The sequence below is a fragment of the Pongo abelii genome, chromosome X, assembly GCF_028885655.2.
Source record: "Pongo abelii isolate AG06213 chromosome X, NHGRI_mPonAbe1-v2.0_pri, whole genome shotgun sequence".
Classification (NCBI taxonomy): Eukaryota; Metazoa; Chordata; class Mammalia; order Primates; family Hominidae; genus Pongo; species Pongo abelii.
In genome coordinates this window covers 1,219,421-1,247,067 of record NC_072008.2, presented here as the reverse complement: position 1 = coordinate 1,247,067, position 27,647 = coordinate 1,219,421, and the positions used below count along the sequence as shown (strand labels likewise).

Sequence of the window (27,647 nt, the reverse complement as noted above, 5' to 3'; positions counted from 1 at the left end):
GAAGGCGCGGACTGGGCGTGGCCTCGCGGAGGCGGGCGGGGGCGTGGCCTCGCGGAGGCGGGACTCTGGCCGTAGTTTTCTGCAGCCGCGCTACGCGCACCGCGGGCTCCGGGCCAGCACCTGCGGACTCCCGGCTCCCGGCGTGGACGCCATGGTGCTGTGCCCGGTGATCGGGAAGCTGCTGCACAAGCGCGTGGTGCTGGCCAGCGCCTCCCCACGCCGTCAGGAGATCCTCAGCAACGCGGTGCGGCCTGGGCCTGGGCGGGGCAGGGGACCGGGGACGGAGGGGCTGAACCCAGGAGGGCCCAGCGACTCAGGAACCCTAGGGATAGGGATGGGACAGTGACCCGAGAGCCTTAGGGATGGGGGAGGGTAGAGTGTCCCGGGACCTCCAGGGATAGGGTTGGGGAGAGTGACCCGGAACCTCTAGGGATGGGGGAGGGGAGAGTAACCCGGAACCCCCTAGGGATGGGGGTGGGGAGTGACCTGGGACCCCTTAGGGATGGGGGAGGGGAGCGTAACCTGGGACCCCTAGGAATGGGGAGGGTAGAGTGACCCAGGACCGCCAGGGATGGAGACAGCAGAGTGACCCCGGAGCCCCATGGATGGGGATGGGGACAGTAACCCGGGACCCCCAGGCATGGGGAAGGGGAGAGTAACCCGGGACCGCCAGGCATGGGGATGGGGAGACTAACCTGGGACCCCCAGGGATGGGGAAGAGGAGAGTAACTTGGGACCCCTAGGAATGGGGAGGGCAAGTGACCCAGGACCCCCCTAGGGATGGCGGTGGGGAGAGTAACCCGGGACCCCTAGGAATGGGGAGGGCAAGTGACCCGGGACCCCCCTAGGGATGGCGGTGGGCAGAGTGACCCGGAACCCCTAGGCATGGGGAGGGTAGAGTAACCCAGGACCCCTAGGAATGGGGAGGGCAGAGTGACCCAGGACCCCCCTAGGGATGGGGGAGGGGAGAGTAAGCCGGGATCCCCCTAGGGATGGGGGTGGGGAGAGTAACCCGGGACCCAAAGGGATGGGGGAGGGGAGAGTGACTCGGAACCCCTAGGCATGGGGTTGGGGAGAGTGACCCAGAACCCCCTAGGGATGGGGGAGGGGAGAGTAACCCAAAACCCCTAGGGGTGAGGGAGGGGAGAGTAACCCGGAACCCCTAGGGATGAGGGAGAGAAGAGTAAGCCGGAAGCCCTAGGGATGAGGGAGGGGAGGGTAACCCGAAACCCCTAGGCATGGGGTTGGGGAGAGTGACCCAGAACCCCCTAGGGATGGGGGAGGGGAGAGTAACCCAAAACCCCTAGGGGTGAGGGAGGGGAGAGTAACCCGGAACCCCTAGGGATGAGGGAGAGAAGAGTAAGCCGGAAGCCCTAGGGATGAGGGAGGGGAGGGTAACCCGAAACCCCTAGGCATGGGGTTGGGGAGAGTGACCCAGAACCCCCTAGGGTTGAAGGAGGGGAGAGTGACCCAGGACCCCCTGGGGATGAGGGAGGGGAGAGTAACCCGGGACCCCCCCAGGGATGGTGGAGGGAAGAGTAATGCAGGACCCCTAGGGATGAGGGAGGGGAGAGTAACCTGGAACCCCTAGGGATGAGGGTGGGGAGAGTAACCAAAAACCCCTAGGCATGGGGTTGGGGAGAGTCACCCGGTACCCCCTAGGGTTGAAGGAGGGGAGAGTGACCCACGACCCCCTAGGGATGGGGTTGGGGAGAGTGACCTAGAACCCCTAGGCATGGGGTTGGGGAGAGTGACCCGGGACCCCCTAGGGATGGGGAGGGAGGAGTGACCCAGGACCCCCTAGGGATGGGGTAGGGGAGAGTGACCCAGGATGCCCTAGTGATGGGGGAGGGGAGAGTGATCCAGGACCTCCTGGGGATGGGGGAGGGGAGAGTAATCCAAGACCCCTAGGAATGGGGGAGGGGAGAGTAACCCGGGACCCCCTAGGGATGGGGGAGGGGAGTGACCTGGGACCCCTAGGGACTGGGGAGGTGAGTGACTCAGGACTTCTAGGGATGGAGTGGGCCCTGTGACTGAAGGTTGGACTTTGTAGCTGGGGTATGGGAAGTGTTTCCTGGTGCCCCCATGAGGATCTTATTGCGGGTGGCAGGACGCCTAGGCAGTGGGTGTCTGCCTCTCTCTGGAGCCCTAATCACGTGGAGGAGAGGGTCTAGTGATGAAGGGATAGTTACTCGTGATGGGGGGTAGTTACTGGTGACAGGGGGATAGTTATAGGTGATGTGGGATAGTTACTGGTAATGGGAGATAGTTACTGGTGATGGGAGGATAGTTACTGGTGATGGGGGGATAGTTACTGGTGATGGGGGATAGTTACTGGTGATGGGAGATAGTTACTGGTGATGGGGGTTAGTTACTGGTGATGGTGGGATAGTTGCTGGTGATGAGGGATAGTTACTGGTGATGGGGGATAGTTACTGGTGATGGGAGGATAGTTACTGGTGATGGGGGTTAGTTACTGGTGATGGTGGGATAGTTACTGGGTTTGATGATGGAGCATAGTTACTGGTGATGGGGGTAGTTAGTGGTGATGGGGGTAGTTACTGGTGATGTGGGGTAGTTAGTGGTGATGGGAGGATAGTTACTGTTGATGGGAGATAGTGTTGATGAGAGGATAGTTACTGGTGATGGGGGGATAGTTACTGGTGATGATGGGGCATAGTTACTGGTGATGATGGGGCATAGTTACTGGTGATGGGGATAGTTACTGGTGATGGGGGTAGTTACTGGTGATGGGGGGTAGTTACTGGTGATGAGGTGGCATAGTTACTGGTGATGCGGGTAGTTACTGGTGATGGGGGTAGTTACTGGTGATGGCAGAAAAGTTACTGGTGATGGTAGGGTAGTTACTGGTTGCCTGTGGATAGTGCAGTGAGGCAGGAGTGTATTCTTGGGGACTAAGGACTGGAGGTCTGGTACCCTGGGAGGGGGTACACCACGTGCCTGGTCCTAGTGATGGGGATGAGAGTGGTTGGGGTGCCTTACAGAAGGCATGGGTCTCCATGATTGGGGGGTGACGGGGCATAGGGCAGGGGTCTATGTGATCTGGGGTTGAGATCTGCAGGGCAGGTCCAGGGCTTGGCGACTGGTGCCCTGAAGACCAGGATGGGTGTCAGGGCTAGGATCTGGGGGCACCTTCAAGAGGTGAGGAGGGCTGAGGAGGGTATAAGAGTTGAAGAAAGACGAAAGAAGGAAAGCAGCTTCACAGTCAAAGATGGGTTTATTTTGGAGAACAAGCCTGAGTGGGGCTTCTGGCTGAGTTAGGTCAGGAGTGTTCTCTCTTACGGACTAAGGGTATTTAAGGGTTCAGGAAGAGGAATCTTATCGCAGGCTCGGAATGTTTCTGTGTGAGGCAAAGTTGACTGAGGGGTTGGAATGTCTCTGGTCTGAGGGGAGGTTATCTTGGGCTTGGGATGTTTCTGGTCAGAGGCAGTTTATTTCAGGGTTTGACTGTTTCTGGTCATGCTGACATTAGTCATTAGGCTGATGTTTTGGGGCTGGTTTTAGGCAGTTTTTAATCAAGGGAACTTAAAATGGCAGTGCTTGTCGAAGATGGCGGTGTCTGTCCAAGATGCTGATGTGTGTCCAAGATGGTGATGCTTATCCAAGATGGTGGTGTGTGTCCAAAATGGGGGTGCTTATCCAAGATGGCGGTGTGTGTCCAAGATGGTGTGTGTCCAACATGGTGATGCTTATCCAAGATGGCGGTGTGTGTCCAAGATGGTGTGTGTCCAAGATGGTGTGTGTCCAAGATGGTGGTGCTTATCCAAGATGGCGGTGTGTGTCCAAGATGGTGATGCTTATCCAAGATGGCGGTGTGTGTCCAAGATGGTGGTATGTGTCCAAGATGGCGTTATGGGTCCAAGATGGCGGTGTGTGTCCAAGATGGGGTTATGGGTCCAAGATGGTGGTGTGTGTCCAAGATGGTGGTGCTTATCCAAGATGGCAGTGTGTGTCCAAGATGGCAGTGCGTATCCAAGATGCTGGTGTGTGTCCAAGATGCTGTGTGTCCAAGATGGTGATGCTTATCCAAGATGGTGGTGTGTGTCCAAGATGGTGTGTGTCCCAGATGGTGGTGCTTATCCAAGATGGCGTTGTGTGTCCAAGATGGTGTGTGTCCAAGATGGTGGTGCTTATCCAAGATGGCGGTGTGTGTCCAAGATGGGGTTATGGGTCCAAGATGGTGGTGTGTGTCCAAGATGGCAGTGCGTATCCAAGATGCTGGTGTGTGTCCAAGATGCTGTGTGTCCAAGATGGTGATGCTTATCCAAGATGGTGGTGTGTGTCCAAGATGGTGTGTGTCCCAGATGGTGGTGCTTATCCAAGATGGCGTTGTGTGTCCAAGATGGTGTGTGTCCAAGATGGTGGTGCTTATCCAAGATGGCGGTGTGTGTCCAAGATGGTGGTATGTGTCCAAGATGGCGTTATGGGTCCAAGATGGCGGTGTGTGTCCAAGATGGGGTTATGGGTCCAAGATGGTGGTGTGTGTCCAAGATGGCAGTGCGTATCCAAGATGCTGGTGTGTGTCCAAGATGCTGTGTGTCCAAGATGGTGATGCTTATCCAAGATGGTGGTGTGTGTCCAAGATGGTGTGTGTCCCAGATGGTGGTGCTTATCCAAGATGGCGTTGTGTGTCCAAGATGGTGTGTGTCCAAGATGGTGGTGCTTATCCAAGATGGCGGTGTGTGTCCAAGATGGTGGTATGTGTCCAAGATGGCGTTATGGGTCCAAGATGGCGGTGTGTGTCCAAGATGGGGTTATGGGTCCAAGATGGTGGTGTGTGTCCAAGATGGCAGTGCGTATCCAAGATGCTGGTGTGTGTCCAAGATGCTGTGTGTCCAAGATGGTGATGCTTATCCAAGATGGTGGTGTGTGTCCAAGATGGTGTGTGTCCCAGATGGTGGTGCTTATCCAAGATGGCGTTGTGTGTCCAAGATGGTGGTGCTTATCCAAGATGGCGTTATGGGTCCAAGATGGCGGTGTGTGTCCAAGATGGTGTGTGTCCAAGATGGCGTTATGGGTCCAAGATGGCGGTGTGTGTCCAAGATGGGGTTATGGGTCCAAGATGGTGGTGTGTGTCCAAGATGGCAGTGCGTATCCAAGATGCTGGTGTGTGTCCAAGATGCTGTGTGTCCAAGATGGTGATGCTTATCCAAGATGGTGGTGTGTGTCCAAGATGGTGTGTGTCCCAGATGGTGGTGCTTATCCAAGATGGCGTTGTGTGTCCAAGATGGTGGTGCTTATCCAAGATGGCGTTATGGGTCCAAGATGGCGGTGTGTGTCCAAGATGGTGTGTGTCCAAGATGGCGTTATGGGTCCAAGATGGCAGTGTGTGTCCAAGATGGCAATGCTCCTGTTCTGTGAATCCAGACCCTCTAGTAATAAAGGGACGAGGGGTGGTATGTTCTTTCCGGCCACTTCCTGCTGCGGGAGGTTGTCATTACGGGTCACCAAACGCAGCCCTGGAGGGGAAGAGGTTGATTTGTTCCTGGTAGCACTCTTTGTTTTGGGGCCTTCCAAGCAGCACCTGTTGAAACATCTAGCTTTTAGTTCATAGGGCTTTCAGAAAGCAGAACTTGGGTTTCAGGAGTTTTCAGTTAGGAAAAATTGGAGAAAAAGAAAAAGGAAAAGAATGCAAAACATTATCTTGGAGACTTGTAGCCAGAAAAATTAGAATTTAATTCAAACTGTAGAAAAGAATAAAAACTGAAAACCATTAGGCAAAACTAGAATTTCACGACGGGTAACTATAGTTTTTCAAACACGATTTTTCTTTTTCCAGTTTTCCCACTTTTATTAAAAGACAAATTATGGGCTGGGTGTGGTGGCTCACGCCTGTCATCCCAGCACTTTGGGAGGCCGAGGTGGGCGGATCACGAGGTCAGGAGATCGAGACCATCCTGGCTAACATGGTGAAACCCCGTCTCTACTAAAAGTACAAAAAATTAGCCGGGCATGGTTGCGGGTTTCTGCAGTACCAGCTACTCAGGAGGCTGAGGCAGGAGAATGGCGTGAACGCAGGAGGTGGAGCTTGCAGTGAGCTAAGATCGAGCCACTTCACTCCACCCTGGATGACAGAGCGAGACTCTGTCTCAAAAAGAAAAAAAAAAAGACAAATTATGGTAGGACTGGTTTGCTTTATTATACTTGGCCTAATTATATGTATACAGTGCAGCAAGAATAATTATTATTTTTACTTTTATTTATTTACTTATTTATTTGAGACGGGGGTGTGTGTCCAAGACGGCGGTGTGTGTCCACGACGGCGGTGTGTGTCCACGACGGCGGTGTCTGTCCAAGACGGGGGTGTCTGTCCAAGACGGGGGTGTCTGTCCAAGACGGGGGTGTGTGTCCAAGATGGCGGTGTGTGTCCATGATGTAGGTGTCTGTCCAAGATGGCAGCGTGTGTCCACGATGGCGGTGTGTGTCCCAGATGGTGGTGTCTGTCCAAGATGGGGGTGTCTGTCCACGATGGTGGTAGGTGTCCATGATGGTGGTGTGTGTCCACGATGGCATGTATCCAAGATGGCGGTGTCTGTCCAAGATGGCGGTGTGTGTCCACGATGGTGGCGTGTGTCCACGATGGCGGCGTGTGTCCACGATGGGGGCGTGTGTCCCAGATGGGGGTGTGTGTCCACGATGGCGGTGTGTGTCCACGATGGCGGTGTGTGTCCCAGATGGCGGTGTCTGTCCAAGATGGGGGTGTCTGTCCACGATGGTGGTAGGTGTCCACGATGGCATGTGTCCAAGATGGCGGCGTGTGTCCACGATGGCGGCGTGTGTCCACGATGGCGGCGTGTGTCCCAGATGGCGGCGTGTGTCCACGATGGCGGCGTGTGTCCCAGATGGTGGCGTGTGTCCACGATGGCGGTGTGTGTCCACGATGGCGGTGTGTGTCCCAGATGGCGGTGTGTGTCCCAGATGGCGGTGTGTGTCCACGATGGGGGCGTGTGTCCACGATGGCGGCGTGTGTCCACGATGGCGGCGTGTGTCCCAGATGGCGGCGTGTGTCCACGATGGCGGCGTGTGTCCACGATGGCGGTGTGTGTCCCAGATGGGGGCGTGTGTCCACGATGGCGGCGTGTGTCCCAGATGGCGGCGTGTGTCCCAGATGGCGGCGTGTGTCCACGATGGCGGCGTGTGTCCACGATGGCGGCGTGTGTCCCAGATGGGGGCGTGTGTCCCAGATGGCGGCGTGTGTCCCAGATGGCGGCGTGTGTCCCAGATGGCGGCGTGCGTCCACGATGGTGGCGTGTGTCCCAGATGGCGGCGTGTGTCCCAGATGGCGGCGTGTGTCCACGATGGCGGCGTGTGTCCCAGATGGCGGCGTGTGTCCCAGATGGCGGCGTGTGTCCACGATGGCGGCGTGTGTCCACGATGGCGGCGTGTGTCCACGATGGCGGCGTGTGTCCCAGATGGTGGCGTGTGTCCCAGATGGCGGCGTGTGTCCACGATGGCGGCGTGTGTCCACGATGGCGGCGTGTGTCCCAGATGGCGGCGTGTGTCCACGATGGTGGCGTGTGTCCACGATGGTGGCGTGTGTCCCAGATGGTGGCGTGTGTCCACGATGGCGGCGTGTGTCCCAGATGGGGGTGTGTGTCCCAGATGGGGGTGTGTGTCCCAGATGGCGGCGTGTGTCCACGATGGCGGCGTGTGTCCACGATGGCGGCGTGTGTCCACGATGGCGGCGTGTGTCCCAGATGGTGGCGTGTGTCCACGATGGTGGCGTGTGTCCCAGATGGTGGCGTGTGTCCACGATGGTGGCGTGTGTCCCAGATGGTGGCGTGTGTCCACGATGGCGGCGTGTGTCCACGATGGTGGCGTGTGTCCACGATGGCGGCGTGTGTCCACGATGGTGGTGTGTGTCCCAGATGGTGGTGTGTGTCCACGATGGCGGCGTGTGTCCACGATGGCGGCGTGTGTCCACGATGGCGGCGTGTGTCCACGATGGCGGCGTGTGTCCCAGATGGCGGCGTGTGTCCACGATGGCGGCGTGTGTCCACGATGGCGGCGTGTGTCCACGATGGTGGTGTGTGTCCACGATGGCGGCGTGTGTCCCAGATGGGGGTGTGTGTCCCAGATGGGGGTGTGTGTCCCAGATGGGGGTGTGTGTCCCAGATGGGGGTGTGTGTCCATGATGGCGGCGTGTGTCCCAGATGGTGGCGTGTGTCCACGATGGCGGCGTGTGTCCACGATGGCGGTGTGTGTCCACGATGGCGGTGTGTGTCCACGATGGTGGCGTGTGTCCACGATGGCGGCGTGTGTCCACGATGGCGGCGTGTGTCCCAGATGGTGGCGTGTGTCCCAGATGGTGGCGTGTGTCCACGATGGCGGCGTGTGTCCACGATGGCGGCGTGTGTCCACGATGGCGGCGTGTGTCCCAGATGGCGGCGTGTGTCCCAGATGGCGGCGTGTGTCCACGATGGTGGCGTGTGTCCCAGATGGCGGCGTGTGTCCACGATGGCGGCGTGTGTCCACGATGGCGGCGTGTGTCCACGATGGCGGCGTGTGTCCACGATGGCGGCGTGTGTCCCAGATGGCGGCGTGTGTCCACGATGGCGGCGTGTGTCCCAGATGGCGGCGTGTGTCCCAGATGGCGGCGTGTGTCCCAGATGGGGGCGTGTGTCCCAGATGGGGGCGTGTGTCCCAGATGGCGGCGTGTGTCCACGATGGCGGCGTGTGTCCACGATGGCGGCGTGTGTCCCAGATGGGGGCGTGTGTCCCAGATGGGGGCGTGTGTCCCAGATGGCGGCGTGTGTCCACGATGGCGGCGTGTGTCCACGATCGCGGCGTGTGTCCCAGATGGTGGCGTGTGTCCCAGATGGTGGTGTGTGTCCACGATGGTGGTGTGTGTCCACGATGGTGGTGTGTGTCCCAGATGGTGGCGTGTGTCCACGATGGTGGCGTGTGTCCCAGATGGTGGCGTGTGTCCCAGATGGTGGCGTGTGTCCCAGATGGTGGCGTGTGTCCACGATGGCGGCGTGTGTCCACGATGGCGGCGTGTGTCCACGATGGCGGCGTGTGTCCCAGATGGTGGCGTGTGTCCACGATGGTGGTGTGTGTCCACGATGGCGGTGTGTGTCCACGATGGCGGTGTGTGTCCACGATGGGGGTGTGTGTCCACGATGGCGGCGTGTGTCCCAGATGGCGGTGTGTGTCCCAGATGGCGGTGTGTGTCCCAGATGGTGGCGTGTGTCCCAGATGGTGGCGTGTGTCCCAGATGGTGGCGTGTGTCCACGATGGTGGCGTGTGTCCACGATGGTGGCGTGTGTCCCAGATGGTGGTGTGTGTCCACGATGGTGGCGTGTGTCCACGATGGCGGCGTGTGTCCACGATGGCGGCGTGTGTCCCAGATGGCGGTGTGTGTCCACGATGGTGGTGTGTGTCCACGATGGTGGTGTGTGTCCCAGATGGTGGTGTGTGTCCACGATGGCGGTGTGTGTCCACGATGGCGGTGTGTGTCCCAGATGGTGGTGTGTGTCCACAATGGTGGTGTGTGTCCCAGATGGCGGCGTGTGTCCACGATGGTGGCGTGTGTCCACGATGGTGGTGTGTGTCCCAGATGGTGGTGTGTGTCCCAGATGGTGGTGTGTGTCCCAGATGGTGGTGTGTGTCCACGATGGTGGTGTGTGTCCACGATGGTGGTGTGTGTCCACGATGCTGGTGTGTGTCCATGATGGCGGCGTGTGTCCCAGATGGTGGCGTGTGTCCACGATGGCGGCGTGTGTCCACGATGGCGGCGTGTGTCCACGATGGCGGCGTGTGTCCCAGATGGCGGCGTGTGTCCACGATGGTGGCGTGTGTCCACGATGGTGGTGTGTGTCCCAGATGGTGGTGTGTGTCCACGATGGCGGCGTGTGTCCCAGATGGGGGTGTGTGTCCCAGATGGGGGTGTGTGTCCCAGATGGCGGCGTGTGTCCACGATGGCGGCGTGTGTCCACGATGGCGGCGTGTGTCCCAGATGGGGGTGTGTGTCCCAGATGGTGGTGTGTGTCCCAGATGGCGGCGTGTGTCCATGATGGCGGCGTGTGTCCCAGATGGTGGTGTGTGTCCACGATGGTGGTGTGTGTCCACGATGGCGGCGTGTGTCCACGATGGCGGTGTGTGTCCACGATGGCGGTGTGTGTCCCAGATGGTGGCGTGTGTCCACGATGGTGGCGTGTGTCCACGATGGCGGCGTGTGTCCACGATGGCGGCGTGTGTCCACGATGGTGGTGTGTGTCCCAGATGGTGGTGTGTGTCCACGATGGTGGTGTGTGTCCCAGATGGTGGCGTGTGTCCACGATGGTGGCGTGTGTCCACGATGGTGGCGTGTGTCCCAGATGGTGGCGTGTGTCCACGATGGTGGCGTGTGTCCACGATGGTGGCGTGTGTCCACGATGGTGGTGTGTGTCCACGATGGCGGTGTGTGTCCACGATGGCGGTGTGTGTCCCAGATGGTGGTGTGTGTCCCAGATGGTGGTGTGTGTCCCAGATGGTGGCGTGTGTCCACGATGGCGGCGTGTGTCCACGATGGCGGCGTGTGTCCACGATGGCGGTGTGTGTCCACGATGGTGGTGTGTGTCCCAGATGGTGGTGTGTGTCCACGATGGTGGCGTGTGTCCACGATGGCGGCGTGTGTCCACGATGGCGGCGTGTGTCCCAGATGGTGGTGTGTGTCCACGATGGTGGTGTGTGTCCACGATGGTGGTGTGTGTCCCAGATGGCGGTGTGTGTCCACGATGGGGGTGTGTGTCCACGATGGCGGCGTGTGTCCCAGATGGCGGTGTGTGTCCCAGATGGTGGTGTGTGTCCCAGATGGTGGTGTGTGTCCCAGATGGTGGCGTGTGTCCACGATGGTGGCGTGTGTCCACGATGGTGGTGTGTGTCCCAGATGGCGGTGTGTGTCCACGATGGTGGTGTGTGTCCCAGATGGTGGTGTGTGTCCACGATGGTGGTGTGTGTCCACGATGGTGGTGTGTGTCCACGATGGCGGTGTGTGTCCCAGATGGCGGTGTGTGTCCACGATGGCGGTGTGTGTCCCAGATGGCGGTGTGTGTCCACGATGGTGGCGTGTGTCCACGATGGCGGTGTGTGTCCCAGATGGTGGTGTGTGTCCCAGATGGTGGTGTGTGTCCACGATGGTGGTGTGTGTCCACGATGGTGGCGTGTGTCCATGATGGCGGCGTGTGTCCCAGATGGTGGTGTGTGTCCACGATGGCGGCGTGTGTCCCAGATGGCGGTGTGTGTCCCAGATGGCGGTGTGTGTCCACGATGGTGGTGTGTGTCCACGATGGTGGTGTGTGTCCCAGATGGCGGTGTGTGTCCACGATGGGGGTGTGTGTCCACGATGGCGGCGTGTGTCCCAGATGGCGGTGTGTGTCCCAGATGGTGGTGTGTGTCCCAGATGGTGGTGTGTGTCCCAGATGGTGGCGTGTGTCCACGATGGTGGCGTGTGTCCACGATGGTGGTGTGTGTCCCAGATGGCGGTGTGTGTCCACGATGGTGGTGTGTGTCCCAGATGGTGGTGTGTGTCCACGATGGTGGTGTGTGTCCACGATGGTGGTGTGTGTCCCAGATGGTGGTGTGTGTCCCAGATGGTGGTGTGTGTCCACGATGGCGGCGTGTGTCCCAGATGGGGGTGTGTGTCCCAGATGGGGGTGTGTGTCCCAGATGGCGGTGTGTGTCCACGATGGTGGCGTGTGTCCACGATGGCGGCGTGTGTCCCAGATGGGGGTGTGTGTCCCAGATGGTGGTGTGTGTCCCAGATGGCGGTGTGTGTCCATGATGGCGGCGTGTGTCCCAGATGGTGGTGTGTGTCCACGATGGTGGTGTGTGTCCACGATGGCGGCGTGTGTCCACGATGGCGGTGTGTGTCCACGATGGCGGTGTGTGTCCCAGATGGTGGCGTGTGTCCCAGATGGTGGCGTGTGTCCACGATGGTGGCGTGTGTCCACGATGGCGGCGTGTGTCCATGATGGCGGCGTGTGTCCACGATGGTGGTGTGTGTCCCAGATGGTGGTGTGTGTCCACGATGGTGGTGTGTGTCCCAGATGGTGGTGTGTGTCCACGATGGTGGCGTGTGTCCACGATGGTGGCGTGTGTCCCAGATGGTGGTGTGTGTCCACGATGGTGGCGTGTGTCCACGATGGTGGCGTGTGTCCACGATGGTGGTGTGTGTCCACGATGGCGGTGTGTGTCCACGATGGCGGTGTGTGTCCCAGATGGTGGTGTGTGTCCCAGATGGTGGTGTGTGTCCCAGATGGTGGCGTGTGTCCACGATGGCGGCGTGTGTCCACGATGGCGGTGTGTGTCCCAGATGGTGGTGTGTGTCCACGATGGTGGTGTGTGTCCCAGATGGTGGCGTGTGTCCACGATGGCGGCGTGTGTCCACGATGGCGGCGTGTGTCCACGATGGCGGCGTGTGTCCCAGATGGTGGTGTGTGTCCACGATGGTGGTGTGTGTCCACGATGGTGGTGTGTGTCCCAGATGGCGGTGTGTGTCCACGATGGGGGTGTGTGTCCACGATGGCGGCGTGTGTCCCAGATGGCGGTGTGTGTCCCAGATGGTGGTGTGTGTCCCAGATGGTGGTGTGTGTCCCAGATGGTGGCGTGTGTCCACGATGGTGGCGTGTGTCCACGATGGTGGTGTGTGTCCCAGATGGCGGTGTGTGTCCACGATGGTGGTGTGTGTCCCAGATGGTGGTGTGTGTCCACGATGGTGGTGTGTGTCCACGATGGTGGTGTGTGTCCACGATGGCGGTGTGTGTCCCAGATGGTGGTGTGTGTCCACGATGGCGGTGTGTGTCCCAGATGGCGGTGTGTGTCCACGATGGCGGCGTGTGTCCACGATGGCGGTGTGTGTCCCAGATGGTGGTGTGTGTCCCAGATGGTGGTGTGTGTCCACGATGGTGGTGTGTGTCCACGATGGTGGCGTGTGTCCATGATGGCGGCGTGTGTCCCAGATGGTGGTGTGTGTCCACGATGGCGGCGTGTGTCCCAGATGGCGGTGTGTGTCCCAGATGGCGGTGTGTGTCCACGATGGTGGTGTGTGTCCACGATGGTGGTGTGTGTCCCAGATGGCGGTGTGTGTCCACGATGGGGGTGTGTGTCCACGATGGCGGCGTGTGTCCCAGATGGCGGTGTGTGTCCCAGATGGTGGTGTGTGTCCCAGATGGTGGTGTGTGTCCCAGATGGTGGCGTGTGTCCACGATGGTGGCGTGTGTCCACGATGGTGGTGTGTGTCCCAGATGGCGGTGTGTGTCCACGATGGTGGTGTGTGTCCCAGATGGTGGTGTGTGTCCACGATGGTGGTGTGTGTCCACGATGGTGGTGTGTGTCCCAGATGGTGGTGTGTGTCCCAGATGGCGGTGTGTGTCCACGATGGTGGCGTGTGTCCACGATGGCGGTGTGTGTCCCAGATGGTGGTGTGTGTCCCAGATGGTGGTGTGTGTCCACGATGGTGGTGTGTGTCCACGATGCTGGTGTGTGTCCACGATGGTGGCGTGTGTCCATGATGGCGGCGTGTGTCCCAGATGGTGGTGTGTGTCCACGATGGCGGCGTGTGTCCCAGATGGCGGTGTGTGTCCCAGATGGCGGTGTGTGTCCCAGATGGCGGTGTGTGTCCACGATGACGATGCTTCTCCTCTGTCAGAGGGGAGATGGGGAGTTCCCTGGGCCCTGGCAGGCTGTGGCAGCCAGGGACACCCCCACTGGGGGCATTTACCACCATCATTCCTGACCCCACAGTCTCTGCGGGGGTCACTACCTCTAGGCCAGGCCTCCCCAGGGACGGTGTTGTCTCTTCCTGGGTACCAGGGATTGACTTAGCGCCATCATTGCCTCCCTTCCCACAGTCATCGTTGCTGGCATTTTTCCTGAACTTCCTGTGGGCAGGATGGTTTTTGGACTCTGCCCCAACCTTCAGGGCTCTGGGAACCCTCTCACACTGTTGGCTCGTGGGTTCAGGGCCCAAGTCAATACCTCCCTGCTGGCCTCTTTGTTCCTGACTTCTTCCTTTGCCAGTCTCTTCCCTCGAGGGCCAAGAAGGCCCCTGGTCAGTCCCCGAAGGCCCCTGGTCAGTGCCCGGCCCCCCAGCCACACTTACAGAAAGCCCTGGTGAGTTCCCAGCTCCCCAGCCACACTTAGGGAAAGCCCTGGTTAGTTCCCGGCTCCCCAGCCACACTTAGGGAAAGCCCTGGTGAGTTCCCGGCCCCCCAGCCACACTTAGGGGAAGCCCTGGTCAGTGCCCGGCCCCCCAGCCACACTTAGGGAAAGCCCTGGTCAGTCCACAACCCACTAACCACACTTAGGGAAGCCCTGGTTAGTTCCCGGCTCCCCAGCCACACTTGGGGAAAGCCCTGGTCAGTGCCCGGCTCCCCAGCCACACTTAGGGAAAGCCCTGGTCAGTCCACGACCCACTAACCACACTTAGGGGAAGCCCTGGTCAGTGCCCGGCTCCCCAGCCACACTTGGGGGAAGCCCTGGTCAGTCCACGACCCACTAACCACACTTAGGGGAAGCCCTGGTCAGTCCCCGGCTCCCCAGCCACACTTGGGGAAAGCCCTGGTCAGTGCCCGGCTCCCCAGCCACACTTAGGGGAAGTCCTGGTCAGTCCCCGGCCCCCCAGCCACACTTGGGGAAAGCCCTGGTCAGTGCCCAGCTCCCCAGCCACACTTAGGGGAAGCCCTGGTCAGTCCCCGGCTCCCCAGCCACACTTAGGGAAAGCCCTGGTCAGTCCACGACCCACTAACCACACTTAGGGGAAGCCCTGGTCAGTGCCCGGCTCCCCAGCCACACTTAGGGAAAGCCCTGGTGAGTTCCCGGCTCCCCAGCCACACTTAGGGAAAGCCCTGGTTAGTTCCCGGCTCCCCAGCCACACTTAGGGAAAGCCCTGGTGAGTTCCCGGCTCCCCAGCCACACTTAGGGAAAGCCCTGGTGAGTTCCCGGCCCCCCAGCCACACTTAGGGAAAGCCCTGGTTAGTTCCCGGCTCCCCAGCCACACTTAGGGAAAGCCCTGGTTAGTTCCCGGCTCCCCAGCCACACTTAGGGAAAGCCCTGGTTAGTTCCCGGCTCCCCAGCCACACTTAGGGAAAGCCCTGGTGAGTTCCCGGCCCCCCAGCCACACTTAGGGAAAGCCCTGGTTAGTTCCCGGCTCCCCAGCCACACTTAGGGAAAGCCCTGGTCAGTCCACGACCCACTAACCACACTTAGGGGAAGCCCTGGTCAGTGCCCGGCTCCCCAGCCACACTTGGGGGAAGCCCTGGTCAGTCCACGACCCACTAACCACACTTAGGGGAAGCCCTGGTCAGTCCCCGGCTCCCCAGCCACACTTGGGGAAAGCCCTGGTCAGTGCCCGGCTCCCCAGCCACACTTAGGGGAAGTCCTGGTCAGTCCCCGGCCCCCCAGCCACACTTGGGGAAAGCCCTGGTCAGTGCCCAGCTCCCCAGCCACACTTAGGGGAAGCCCTGGTCAGTCCCCGGCTCCCCAGCCACACTTAGGGAAAGCCCTGGTCAGTGCCCGGCTCCCCAGCCACACTTGGGGAAAGCCCTGGTCAGTGCCCGGCTCCCCAGCCACACTTGGGGAAAGCCCTGGTCAGTCCCCGGCTCCCCAGCCACACTTGGGGAAAGCCCTGGTCAGTCCGCGACCCACTAACCACACTTAGGGAAAGCCCTGGTCAGTGCCAGGCCCCCCAGCCACACTTGGGGAAAGCCCTGGTCAGTGCCCGGCCCCCCAGCCACACTTGGGGAAAGCCCTGGTCAGTGCCCGGCCCCCCAGCCACACTTGGGGAAAGCCCTGCTCAGTCCCCGGCTCCCCAGCCACACTTGGGGAAAGCCCTGGTCAGTGCCCGGCTCCCCAGCCACACTTGGGGAAAGCCCTGGTCAGTGCCCGGCCCCCAGCCACACTTGGGGAAAGCCCTGGTCAGTGCCCGGCCCCCCAGCCACACTTAGGGAAAGCCCTGGTCAGTGCCCGGCCCCCCAGCCACACTTAGGGAAAGCCCTGGTCAGTGCCCGGCCCCCCAGCCACACTTGGGGAAAGCCCTGGTCAGTGCCCGGCCCCCCAGCCACACTTGGGGAAAGCCCTGGTCAGTGCCCAGCTCCCCAGCCACACCTGGGGAAAGCTTGGCAGATGGATGAGCTCACCCGGGAGAGGGCTGGGGAGTGTAGCAAACGCCACGCGTGTCCTGCAGATCTTGCGTGTCCCATTCACTTTTCTTAGGGTCTTTCACGGACCCTCCTGACCCCTTTCTCCTGTTGCAGGGTCTCAGGTTTGAGGTGGTCCCCTCCAAGTTTAAAGAGAAGCTGGACAAAGCATCCTTCGCCACTCCGTATGGGTACGCCATGGAGACCGCCAAGCAGAAGGCCCTGGAGGTGGCCAACCGGATGCACCAGGCAAGGGGCCCCTGCCCTTCGGCCCTCATGAAAATTCCTTTGCTATGATGAGGGGGTTTGCAGGTGTTAAATATACGTGATACAAATAAACGTCATTCAGAAGATGCGATGGGTGCCACAGCTTAGCTCTTACTATGTTATAATGTAATGCACTATTGCAGGTAACCTAATACTATCATTTATGATATAGAGTTAATGTAGCTTATCTGTTACTATGTTATAATATTCTCTTGCAATTGATATCATAGTATCATTTATGATATAGAATTAATGTAGCTTATCTATTACTATGTGTTATAATATTCTCTTGCAATTGATATCATAGTATCATTTATGATATAGAATTTTAATGTAGCTTATCTATTACTATGCGTTATAGTATTCTCTTGCAACTGATAGCATAGTATCATTTATGATGTCGAATTAACATAGCTTATCTATTACTATGTATTATAATCTCTTGTGGGCGGGCGCGGTGGCTCATACCTATAATCCTAGCACTTGGGGAGGCCGAGGCGGGTGGATCACCTGAGGTCAGGAATTCGAGACCAGCCTGACCAACAGGGTGAAACCCCGTCTCTACTAAACATACAAAAATTAGCTGGGCGTGGTGGTGCATGCCTGTAATCCCAGCTACTCAGGAGGCTGAGGCAGGAGAATTGCGTGAACCCGGGAGACAGAAGTTGCAGTGAGCCGAGATCGCGCCACTGCACTCCAACTTAGGCGACAGAGCAAGACTTCGTCTCCAAAAAATAAAAAATTAAAACAAAAATTATCTTGCAATTAATATAATAGTCTCGATGATGATACACAATTAATGTAGCTTATCTATTACTATGTGTTATAATAGTCTTTTGCAATTAATATAATAGTATCATTTATGGTATACAATTAATGTACTGTATTACTATGTGTTGTAATATTCTACAATTAATAGTATTATTTATGATATAGAATTATGTAGCTTATTACTGTGCCACTAAGTAATATCGGATTGCAATTAATATAACGTCATTTATAATATAGAATTATGTAGTTTATCTGTTGCTATATGCTACAATGCAATATACAATTATAATTAATATGCTACTATCATTTAAGATTTAAGATTCATGTAGCTTATCTGTTACTATGTTTGAATACAATATTGCAATTAATATAGTAATATCAGTTACGATATAGAATTAACATCTATTACTATGTGTTGTGATACATAGAATTAATATCTGTTACTGTGTGATACTATGTAATATACTATGACAATTAATATAATTGTATCATAATGTAGAATTATGTCATTTATCATTACGATATGCTCCTATGTAATACACTATTATTTTAGTAGAGATGGGGCTTCATCATGTTGGCCAGGCTGGTCTCCAACTCCTGACCTCAGGTGATCCACCCGCCTCGGCCTCCCAAAGTGTTGGGATGACAGGCGTGAGCCTCCACGCCCCACTGTAATACACTATTATAATTAATACACTACTGTTATTTAGGATATAGAATTAATGTAGCTTATCAATTACTCTATGTTATATAATATATGAGTCTAACATAACATCAGTCACAATATATAAAATTAACATAGCTATTACTGTGTGTTGTAACGTGCTCTTACAATGAATATAATACTATCATTTAGGATATAGAGTTAATGTAGCCTCCCTGTTGCTCTGTGTTAGCAGGCAATACACCATTGCCGTTAATGTAAGAAATACATTAGAAGGCCGGGCGCGGTGGCTCACGCCTGTCATCCCAGCACTTTGGGAGGCTGAGGCGGGCGGATCACCAGGTCAGGAGTTCAAGATCATCCTGGCTCACACGGTGAAACCCCATCTCTACTAAAAACACACACAAAAAAAATTGGCTGGGCGTGGTGCCGGGCGCCTGTAGTCCCAGCTACTCCAGAGGCTGAGGCAGGAGAATGGCGTGAACCCGGGAGGCGGAGCTTGCAGTGAGCTGAGATTGCGCCACTGCACTCCAGCCTGGGTGACAGAGTGAGACTCCATCTCAAAAAAAAAGAAAGAAAGAAAGAAATACATTAGAGGTAAGGCTGTTGTGAGTAGTGCTATGAAGACAACAGTATTGATTGTGGGTTTTGGCAGTGCAGAGCTTAGGGAGACCAGTGCTGGGATGAGCTGAGGTCAAAGCTGCACGCAGATGTCCTGTGACTGCCTGTTCTGTTGCTCTGAGACTGAATTTTCTTTTCTTTTTTTTTTTTTTTTGAGATGGAGTCTCGCTCTCTCACCCAGGCTGGAGTACAGTGGCATGATCTCGGCTCACTGCAACCTCCACCTCCCAGGTTCAAGGAATTCTCCTGCCTCAGCCTCCCGAGTAGCTGGGACTGCAGGCACCTGCCGCCATGCCCGGATAATTTTTTACTTTTTTAGTAGAGACCGGGTTTCACCATCTTGGCCAGGCTGGTCTCGAACTCCTGACCTTGTGATCCACCCGCCTCGGCCTCCCAAAGTGCTGGGATGACAGGCGTGAGCCACCGCGCCCGGCCTCTGAGGCTGAATTTTCAACCTGGATTGTTTTATCGTCCTAAGTACCTTTTTCTTTTTCTTTCCTTTTTTTTTTTTTCTTTTTTTTTGGAGACTGAGTCTCACTCTGTCACCCACGCTGGAGTGCAGGGGTGCAACCTTGGCTCACTGCAACCTCCGCCTCCCGGGTTCAAGCGATTCTGCTGCCTCAGCCTCCTGAGTAGCTGAGATTACAGGTGCCCGACTGATATTTTGTGTTTTTAGTAGAGACAGGGTTTCACCATGTTGGCCAGGCTGGTCTCGAACTCCTGACCTCAGGTGATCTGCCCGCCTCAGCCTCCCAGAGTGCTGGGATTACAGGCATGAGCCACTGCGCCCGGCCCTAAGTACCTTTTTCTGAAATTACATCGAACGGATCAAAAACCTTTTGGCCTTAATTCTGGGTAACTCAGGGAGGTTTGGGACCCCTGAATCAAACCTTACCTGCCCGTCTGGAAGAACAAAAGCTTACAGAACAGGCATTGCTTTTCCCGTAGTGCCCGTGAGATGCTCTGTGAGTGCCTGACCCCTGATCACACAGCCCCCGTGGGTCCTGGCCTCACCCACGTTCCAGCCCCTGCAGGGCGAACACCTGGGGGACCCACTCCTGTCCTTGTTCATCACCTTGAGCGCCCCCAGCCTTAACTTCCAAAGTCGGCCTGGCTTTGCCCCTGCAGTGCTGTTTCACGCCCGCACCAATGGGAAAACTTCTCTGTGAGACCCACAGCATGTCACCGCTAAACCGGAATCTGGCTTTCTTGCAGAAAGACCTGCGGACCCCCGATGTGGTCATTGGAGCGGACACGATCGTGGTGAGTGCGGCCAGGGTCCCTCCCTTCTCATGTCCCATTTGGTTTTCATGTGCTTGGTGATTCTGCCTGTTTCGGAGGTTCTGGATTCCCCTGAAGACAGCAGCGCACTCGCTTCCAGAAACTCCCATCACAATCTACCAGCAGATGAGGGGCCTAAAGGCACAGGAAGGGGCCAGGCACCGTGGCTCACCCCTGTCATCCCAGCATTTTGGGAGGCTGAGGTGGGCAGAGATCACCTTAGGTCATGAGTTCAAGATCAGCCTGACCAACATGGTAAAACCCCATGTCTACTAAAAATACAAAAATTAGCCAGACGTGGTGGCTAATTGATAGTATCATAAATGATACTATGCTATCAATTGCAAGAGAATATTATAACACATAGCAACAGATAAGCTACATTAATTCTATATCATAAATGATACAGAATATACAGACTGCACCTGTGATTCCAGTTACTCAGGAGGCTGAGGAAGGGGAATCGCTTGAACCCAGGAGGCGGAGGTTGCAGTGAGCCGAGATCACACCACTGCACTCCAGCCTGTGTGACAAGAGCGAGACTCCACCTCAAAAGACACAGGAAGGTACACAGTTCTGGAGGCCAGCAGCCACAAATCGCGGTGTCTGTAGGCTCTGTTCCTTCCAGAGGTACTGAGGAGAAGTTGGTGTTGGTCTCTCTCCAACTCCTGGAGGCTGTTGGCAACCCATTGTATCCTTTGGCTGAGGGCCCCGTGGTTCCTATCTGTGCCTCCATCTCCACGTGGCCTTCTCCCCTCTGGGTGTTTGTGTCCAAATTTCCCTCTTCTTTTTTTTTGAGACAGAGTCTCACTGTGTTGCCCAGGCTGGATTACAGTGGTGCGATCTCGGCTCACCGTGACCTCTGCCTCCCGGGTTCAAGCGATTCTCCTGCCTCCCGAGTAGCTGGGATTACAGGTGCCCACCACCACACCCGGCTAATTTTTGTATTTTTAGTAGAGACAGGGTTTCACCATGTTGGACAGGATGGTCTCGCACTGTTGACCTCGTGATCCACCTGCCTTGGCCTCCCAAAGTGCTAGGATTACAGGCGTGAGCCACCATGCCCGGCCCATGTCTTTTCTTTATAAGCCACCCAGTCTATGGTATTCTGTGATAGCAGCCTGAGATGGACTAAGACACCTCATAAGAAGAGGAGATGAGGACACAGACACACAGAGGGACGACCCTGTGAGGACACAGGGAGAAGACGGCATCTCCAAGCCCGAGAGAGAGGCCTCAGGAGGAACCAGCCCTGCCCACACCTTGATGTCAGACTTCCAGCCTCCAAGACTGTGGGAGAATCAATGTCTGTTGTTTCTAAGTCACCCAGTCTATGGTATTCTGTGATAGCAGCCTGAGATGGACTAAGACACCTCATAAGAAGAGGAGATGAGGACACAGATACAGAGGGATGACTCTGTGAGGACACAGGGAGAAGACGGCATCTCCAAGCTAAGGAGAGAGGGATCCAGCCCTGCCCACACCTGGATCTCAGACTTCCAGCCTGCAGGACTGTGGGAGAATCAATGTCTGTTGTTTCTAAGTCACCCAGTCTATGATATTCCGTGATGGCAGCCTGAAATGGACTAGCACACCTCATAACAAGAGGAGATGAGGACACAGACACACACAGAGGGACGGTCACGTGAGGACAGAGAAAAGATGGCGTCTACAAGCCCGAGAGAGAGGCCTCAGGAGGAACCAGCCCTGCCCACACCTGGATCTGACTTCCAGTCTCCACGACCGTGGGAGAATAAATTTCTGTAGATTAAAAGCCACCGGGGTTGTAGGACTTTGCTATGGTGTCCCGGTCAGACTAATACATTTACTCTTGTATGTACGCAAAAGGATTCAAAACAGGTGTTCCACCAAAAACTTCTACATGAATGTTCACAGCAGCACTATTCACAAGAGCTAAAAGGCAGAAACAGCTCAAGTGGCTGTCAGTGGATAAATGGGTAATTACAACATGGTCCATCCACACACAGTGGAATACTATGCAGCCATGAACAGGAACCAGGCTGGCCGAGGCAGGTGGATCACGAGGTCAGGAGATCTAGACCATCCTGGCTAACACGGTGAAACCCCGTCTCTACTAAAAATACAAAAAGTGAGCTGGGCGTGGTGGCGGGCGCCTGTAGTCCCAGCTACTCGGGAGGCTGAGGCAGGAGAATGGCGTGAACCCAGGAGGCAGAGCTTGCAGTGAGCCGAGATCACGCCACTGCACTCCAGCCTGGGCGACAGAGAGAGACTCTGTCTCAAAAATAAATAAATAAATAAAAAATAACAAAAATTAGCCAGGCATGATGGTGGCAGGCACCTGTAATCCCAGCTACTAGGGAGGCTGAGGCAGGAGAATCGCTTGAACCCTGGAGACGGAGGTTGCAGTGAGCCAAGACTGCGCCACTGCACTCCATCCTGGGCAACAGAGTGAGACTCCATCTCAAAAAAAAAAAAAGAGAAGAAGAAAAGAAAAGGAACGAGGCTATGAAACAGGCTGCAACATGGATGAATGTTGAGGACATCACGCTCAGTGACAGAAACCAGCCACGGAGGACCACACATTGCAGGATTCTGTTACTACACCATGTCCGCAACAGGCAAACGCACAGTGAAAGAAAGAGGATGGGCGGTTACCAGCATCTGGGGAGGGACATTGGGGAGGGACAGCTGCGTGGGGACAGGGTCTCCTTCTGTAGTGAAGAGAACATTCTGGAACCAGGCAGGTGGAGGTGGTACAACATGGTAACTCCAGTTAGTTGTTTGAAATGGTGACTCTCAGGACGTGTCAACTTCATTTCCATAAAACAAGTGACTTCTGCGAATGGGACCGTGGGGCTTGCACAGGCCTGACTTAGGTGGTGGGAACCAACTCCCTCCGTTCCCTTCCTCTCGCAGACGGTCGGGGGGCTGATTCTGGAGAAGCCGGTGGACAAGCAGGACGCATACAGGATGCTGTCCCGGTAAGCACCGTGTTGGCCTCAGAGCTGTCTTGGGTTCTGAACCACAGAGTAGCTGTGATATCTGGCCGGGTATCCTGGGGAGCAGGGTGGATCTGTCTCAGCTCTGCCGTCTGAGCTGTGCGGTCTGACCTCTGCTGTCTGATCTGTGCTGTCTGAGCTGTGCTGCGTGAGCTGCGCTGCGTGAGCTGTGTTGTCTGAGCTGCGCTGCGTGAGCTGCGCTGCGTGAGCTGTGCTGCGTGAGCTGCGCTGCGTGAGCTGTGCTGCGTGAGCTGCGCTGTCTGAGCTGTGCTGCGTGAGCTGCGCTGTCTGAGCTGTGCTGCGTGAGCTGCTCTGTCTGAGCTGCGCTGCGTGAGCTGCGCTGTCTGAGCTGTGCTGCGTGAGCTGCGCTGTCTGAGCTGTGATGTGTGAGCTGCGCTGTCTGAGCTGCGCTGCGTGAGCTGTGTTGTCTGAGCTGCGCTGCGTGAGCTGTGCTGCGTGAGCTGCGCTGTCTGAGCTGTGCTGCGTGAGCTGTGCTGTGTGAGCTCTGCTCTCTGAGCTATGCAGGGAGGCAGGCACTATCCCTCTATGCTCATCCTTGTCTAGGATTCTGCAGCACTGATCCCAGAATGTCTCATGCCCACTGCAGACTGTTGGGGTCACGAGAAGTTGGCAGTGCCCTGTCCTTCCCACTGGGCATCCTGGACCTGAGCCCATAGCCTGGCACCTCATCCCCATCCCAGGACATGGAAGAGACGCACCCCCTGCCCACCATACGCCCAGCTAAGAGCTGCCTGGTCTGGGGCCTCCCGTCAGGGCCACTGCTGGTGGGATTTGTGACCCCTTCCCCGGCCCCTCCATAAAGGTTTCCCTGGAGACTCCACGGCGGGACGATCGGGGACAAGAGGCTGGGGACGGAGCCAGGACCAAGGACGCCTCACTGCCTCCCTGGTTCTGAGACACTCGCTTTGTAGCTCCCACGGTTTACAGCATGGTGACGTGGTCACCGGTTGTGTCTTGCAGGTTGAGCGGGAGAGAACACAGTGTGTTCACAGGTGTCGCCATCGTCCACTGCTCCAGCAAAGGTAACCGCGGCCCGGGGATCAGGGTCCCCCCAGAGGCCGAGACAAGAAGCCGGGACATTCTTGGGACCCTGGGCTTGAGGGAGGAGGACAGTTGCCCACCCCAGAGGGGTTTGTGCTTGTGTCCTGCTTGGGAAAGTTGCCGGCCGATTTGGAAGTGTGCAGGACAAAGGAAAATGTGTGGTTTGTCTTTTTCTTTTTCTTTTTTTTCTTTTTTTGAGACGGGGTCTTGCTCTCTTACCCAGGCTGCAGTGCAGTGGCACGATCTCAGCTCACTGCAACCTCTGCCTCCCAAGTTCAAGTGATCCTTCTGCCTGAGTAGCTGGGATTACAGGCACCCGCCACCACTGCCGGCTAATTTTTGTATTTTTAGTAGAGACGGGGTTTGATTGGCTTGATTTAATGATGTATCCCACAGGTGAAGGGCTGGGCCCCATGGGACCTCCCGGCAAAGATGCCAGCCCCATATCCCTGGGCACACCTGTACTTTTCTGACCCATCCACCGCTCACTGGGGGCTCCTCCAAGCACCTGCTCAGGTTGGGTCATTTGCTCGAGGGGCTCACAGAACTCAGGACAGCACTTTCCCTCCCAGCTTGCGGGTTTGTTACGAAGAAGCAGGTCAGGGAGTGCCAAACAGAAGCCAAGCACAGCGCAGGGTGCCGGGTGCAGGATGTATGCAGCCTCCATGCCTGCCGTGGCACAGCTCCCCCCACACCCTGATGTGTTCACCCACCAGAAGCTCCCTGAACCCTGTCCTTCTGGGTCTCTTTTTTTTTTTTTTTTTTTTTTTTTTTTTGAGACAGAGTCTCGCTCTGTCGCCCAGGCCAGAGTGCACTGGCACCATCTCGGCTCACTGCAAGCTCCGCCTCCCAGGTTCATGCCATTCTCCTGCCTCAGCCTCCCGAGTAGCTGGGACAACAGGCGCCCGCCACCATGCCCAGCTAACTTTTTCTATTTTTTTTTTTTTTAGTAGAGACAGGGTTTAACCATGTTAGCCAGGATGGTCTCTATCTCCTGACCTCGTGATTCGCCCGCCTCGGCTTCCCAAAGTGCTGGGATTACAGGCGTGAGCCACCGCGCCCAGCCCCTTCTGGGTCTCTTAAAAGGCCAGGATTAATGACATCATCCGCCACTGGGGAGCAAACTCCATCTCCAGCCCCTCTCCCTGCTCCCTGGAGGTAGGGGTGGAGCCGAACCTCCCACCCGCAAATCCCTGGCAGGTTCCCATGACACCCAAAGCCTGCCGTTTCCAAAAGGCCCCTCATTAACATAAGCTCCCCTGTGGATGAAAGGAGCTTGTCGCCACATAGCAAAACACCTGCTTTCGCTCCTGTCACTCAACAGATTCCCCAGGATTCAGGGGCTCTGTGTCCGGACCCTGAGGCAGAGAACAAACATCTGTTTCTTTTATTTATTTATTTATTTATTTATTTATTTGTTTAGAGACAGAGTCTCGCTCTGTCGGCCAGGCTGGAGTGCAGTGGCACGATCTCGGCTCACTACAACCTCCACCTCCCTGGTTCAAGTGATTCTCCTGCCTCCGCCTCCCAAGTAGCTGGGATTACAGGCACCTGCCACGACGCCTGGCTAATTTTTGTATTTTTAGTAGAGACGGGGTTTTGCCATGTTGGCCAGGCTCGTCTCGGTGATCCACCTGCCTCGGCCTCCCAAAGTGCTGTTTCTTTTTTTTTTTTTTTTTTTTTTTAAGAGACGGAGACTCGCTCTGTCGCCCAGGCTGGAGTGCAGTGACATGATCTCGGCTTACTGCAAGCTCCGCCTCCCCGGGTTCACACCATTCTCCTGCCTCAGCCTCCCGAGTAGCTGGGACTACAGGCGCCCGCCACCATGCCCGGCTAATTTTTTTGTATTTTTAGTAGAGACGGGGTTTCACCATGTTGGCCAGGCTGGTCTCCAACTCCTGACCTTGTGATCCGCCCGCCTCGGCCTCCCAAAGTGCTGGGATTACAGGTGTGAGCCACCGCGCCCGGCCTCTTTCTCTCTTTTCTTGTCTGAAATGAACCTTATCCCCCCATGAACCATCCATATCTGAACTGTGTGCTATGTTCGAGTACATACCTCCACAGCACAGCCATGCAGCTGTCAGGGCACGGAGGTGACAAGCTGGCGTCCATGCTCACCCCCAGGGCTCTGTCCTTGCAGAACATCAACTGGACACCAGGGTCTCGGAATTCTACGAGGAAACGAAGGTGAAGTTCTCGGAGCTGTCTGAGGAGCTGCTCTGGGAATACATCCACAGCGGGGAGCCCATGTGAGCCTCGGGGGCGTGTGGGGATGGGGGACACGTGTGGTAGCCTGGCCACCCTCACACATGGGGTGTCCCACCCAGCCTTTGAGAAGGAAGGAGGCCTTGCTCTGGAGGCTGTGTGGCAGAGGGAGAGCCGCTCGGCTCAGAAGCACAAACCCTTCACAACCACACTGATCCATGGAGGCTCAGATATATAATCGATCATATATATAATATATGATCGATCATATATAATTGTAATATATAATCGATCATATATAATTATATGTAATATATAATCGATCATATATAATTATATATAATATATAATCGATCATATATAATTATATAATATATAATCGATCATATATAATTATATATAATATATAATCGATCATATATAATTATGTATAATATATAATCGATCATATATAATTATGTATAATATATAATCGATCATATATAATTCTCGATCATATATAATTCTATATAATATATAAGCGATCATATATAATTCTATATAATATATAATCGATCATATATAATTCTATATAATACATAAGCGATCATATATAATTCTATATAATATATAAGCGATCATATATAATTATATATAAAATAATCGATTATATATTCTAATAAAATATAATTATATATTTATATAATATAGAATTATATATGAATATGATATGGATATTATATGTATTAAATATGATTAATATATGTAACTATGCATATTAATACATATTACATAATAATTAGTATAATGTTATGTGTGATTATATGTAAATTATATATTAAATATATGTAATTACACATATTAATTATATATAATATATAATGTATTATGTATTATATAAATATATAATTATATAAAATATATTTTTATATTATATTAGAAAAGTATATAAAATATTTATATAAATGTATGTATATAAATATATTTATATAAAATATGTTTATTTTATATATTTATATAAATAATTTTATTTATTTTTTTGAGACAGGGTCTCACTCTGTCACCCAGGCTGGAGTGCAGTGGTACAGTCATAGCTCACTGCAGCGTCAACCTCGCAAGTCAAAATGATCCTCTCACCTCAGCCCCCTTAGTGGCTGTGTCTACAGATGCATACCACCGCGCCTGGCTAATTTTTTCTATTTTTTTGTAGCAATGGGGTCTCACTATGTTGCCCAGGCTGGTCTTGAACTCCTGGGCTCAGGCAATCCTCCCACCAAAGCCTCCTGAGTAGGTGGGACCACAGGACACGCACCAACACACGCGGCCGATTTTATTGTTAGTTTTTGTAGAGATGGAGTCTGCGTAATAGATATGTATATTAACTTAGAGGATGCTACATCAATTGGAATCAGCCAGGCAGAGGAAGACACATACCACAGGATCTCACATATATGGAATATAAAACAGTTGCACTTGGTCAAAGGATACAAGATTTAAATCAGGGCCGGGCGCGGTGGCTCACGCCTGTCATCCCAACACTTTGGGAGGCCAAGGCAGGCGGATCACCTGAGGTCAGAAGTTCAAGACCAGCCCGGATATGGCAAAACCCAATCTCTACTAAAAATACAAAAATTAGCCCAGTGTGGTGGCAGGTGCCTGTAATCCCAGCTACCCGGG

General features: G+C 55.1%; 1 protein-coding gene across 3 annotated transcripts in view; it reads left to right on the top strand.

The window, feature by feature from the left end:
• The first annotated feature begins 22 nt into the window (after positions 1-22).
• ASMTL (acetylserotonin O-methyltransferase like) overlaps positions 23-27,647 on the top strand; it is a 52,687-nt gene continuing 25,062 nt past the window's right edge. The window contains exons 1-6 of one of the 3 annotated variants that reach the window (XM_024241534.2): positions 23-244; positions 16,257-16,388; positions 19,678-19,725; positions 22,642-22,706; positions 23,706-23,767; positions 25,927-26,035. In XM_024241534.2, the coding sequence (XP_024097302.1) occupies positions 152-244; positions 16,257-16,388; positions 19,678-19,725; positions 22,642-22,706; positions 23,706-23,767; positions 25,927-26,035 (509 nt within the window). In that variant the 5' untranslated portion in view covers positions 23-151. 3 annotated transcript variants of the gene reach the window in all.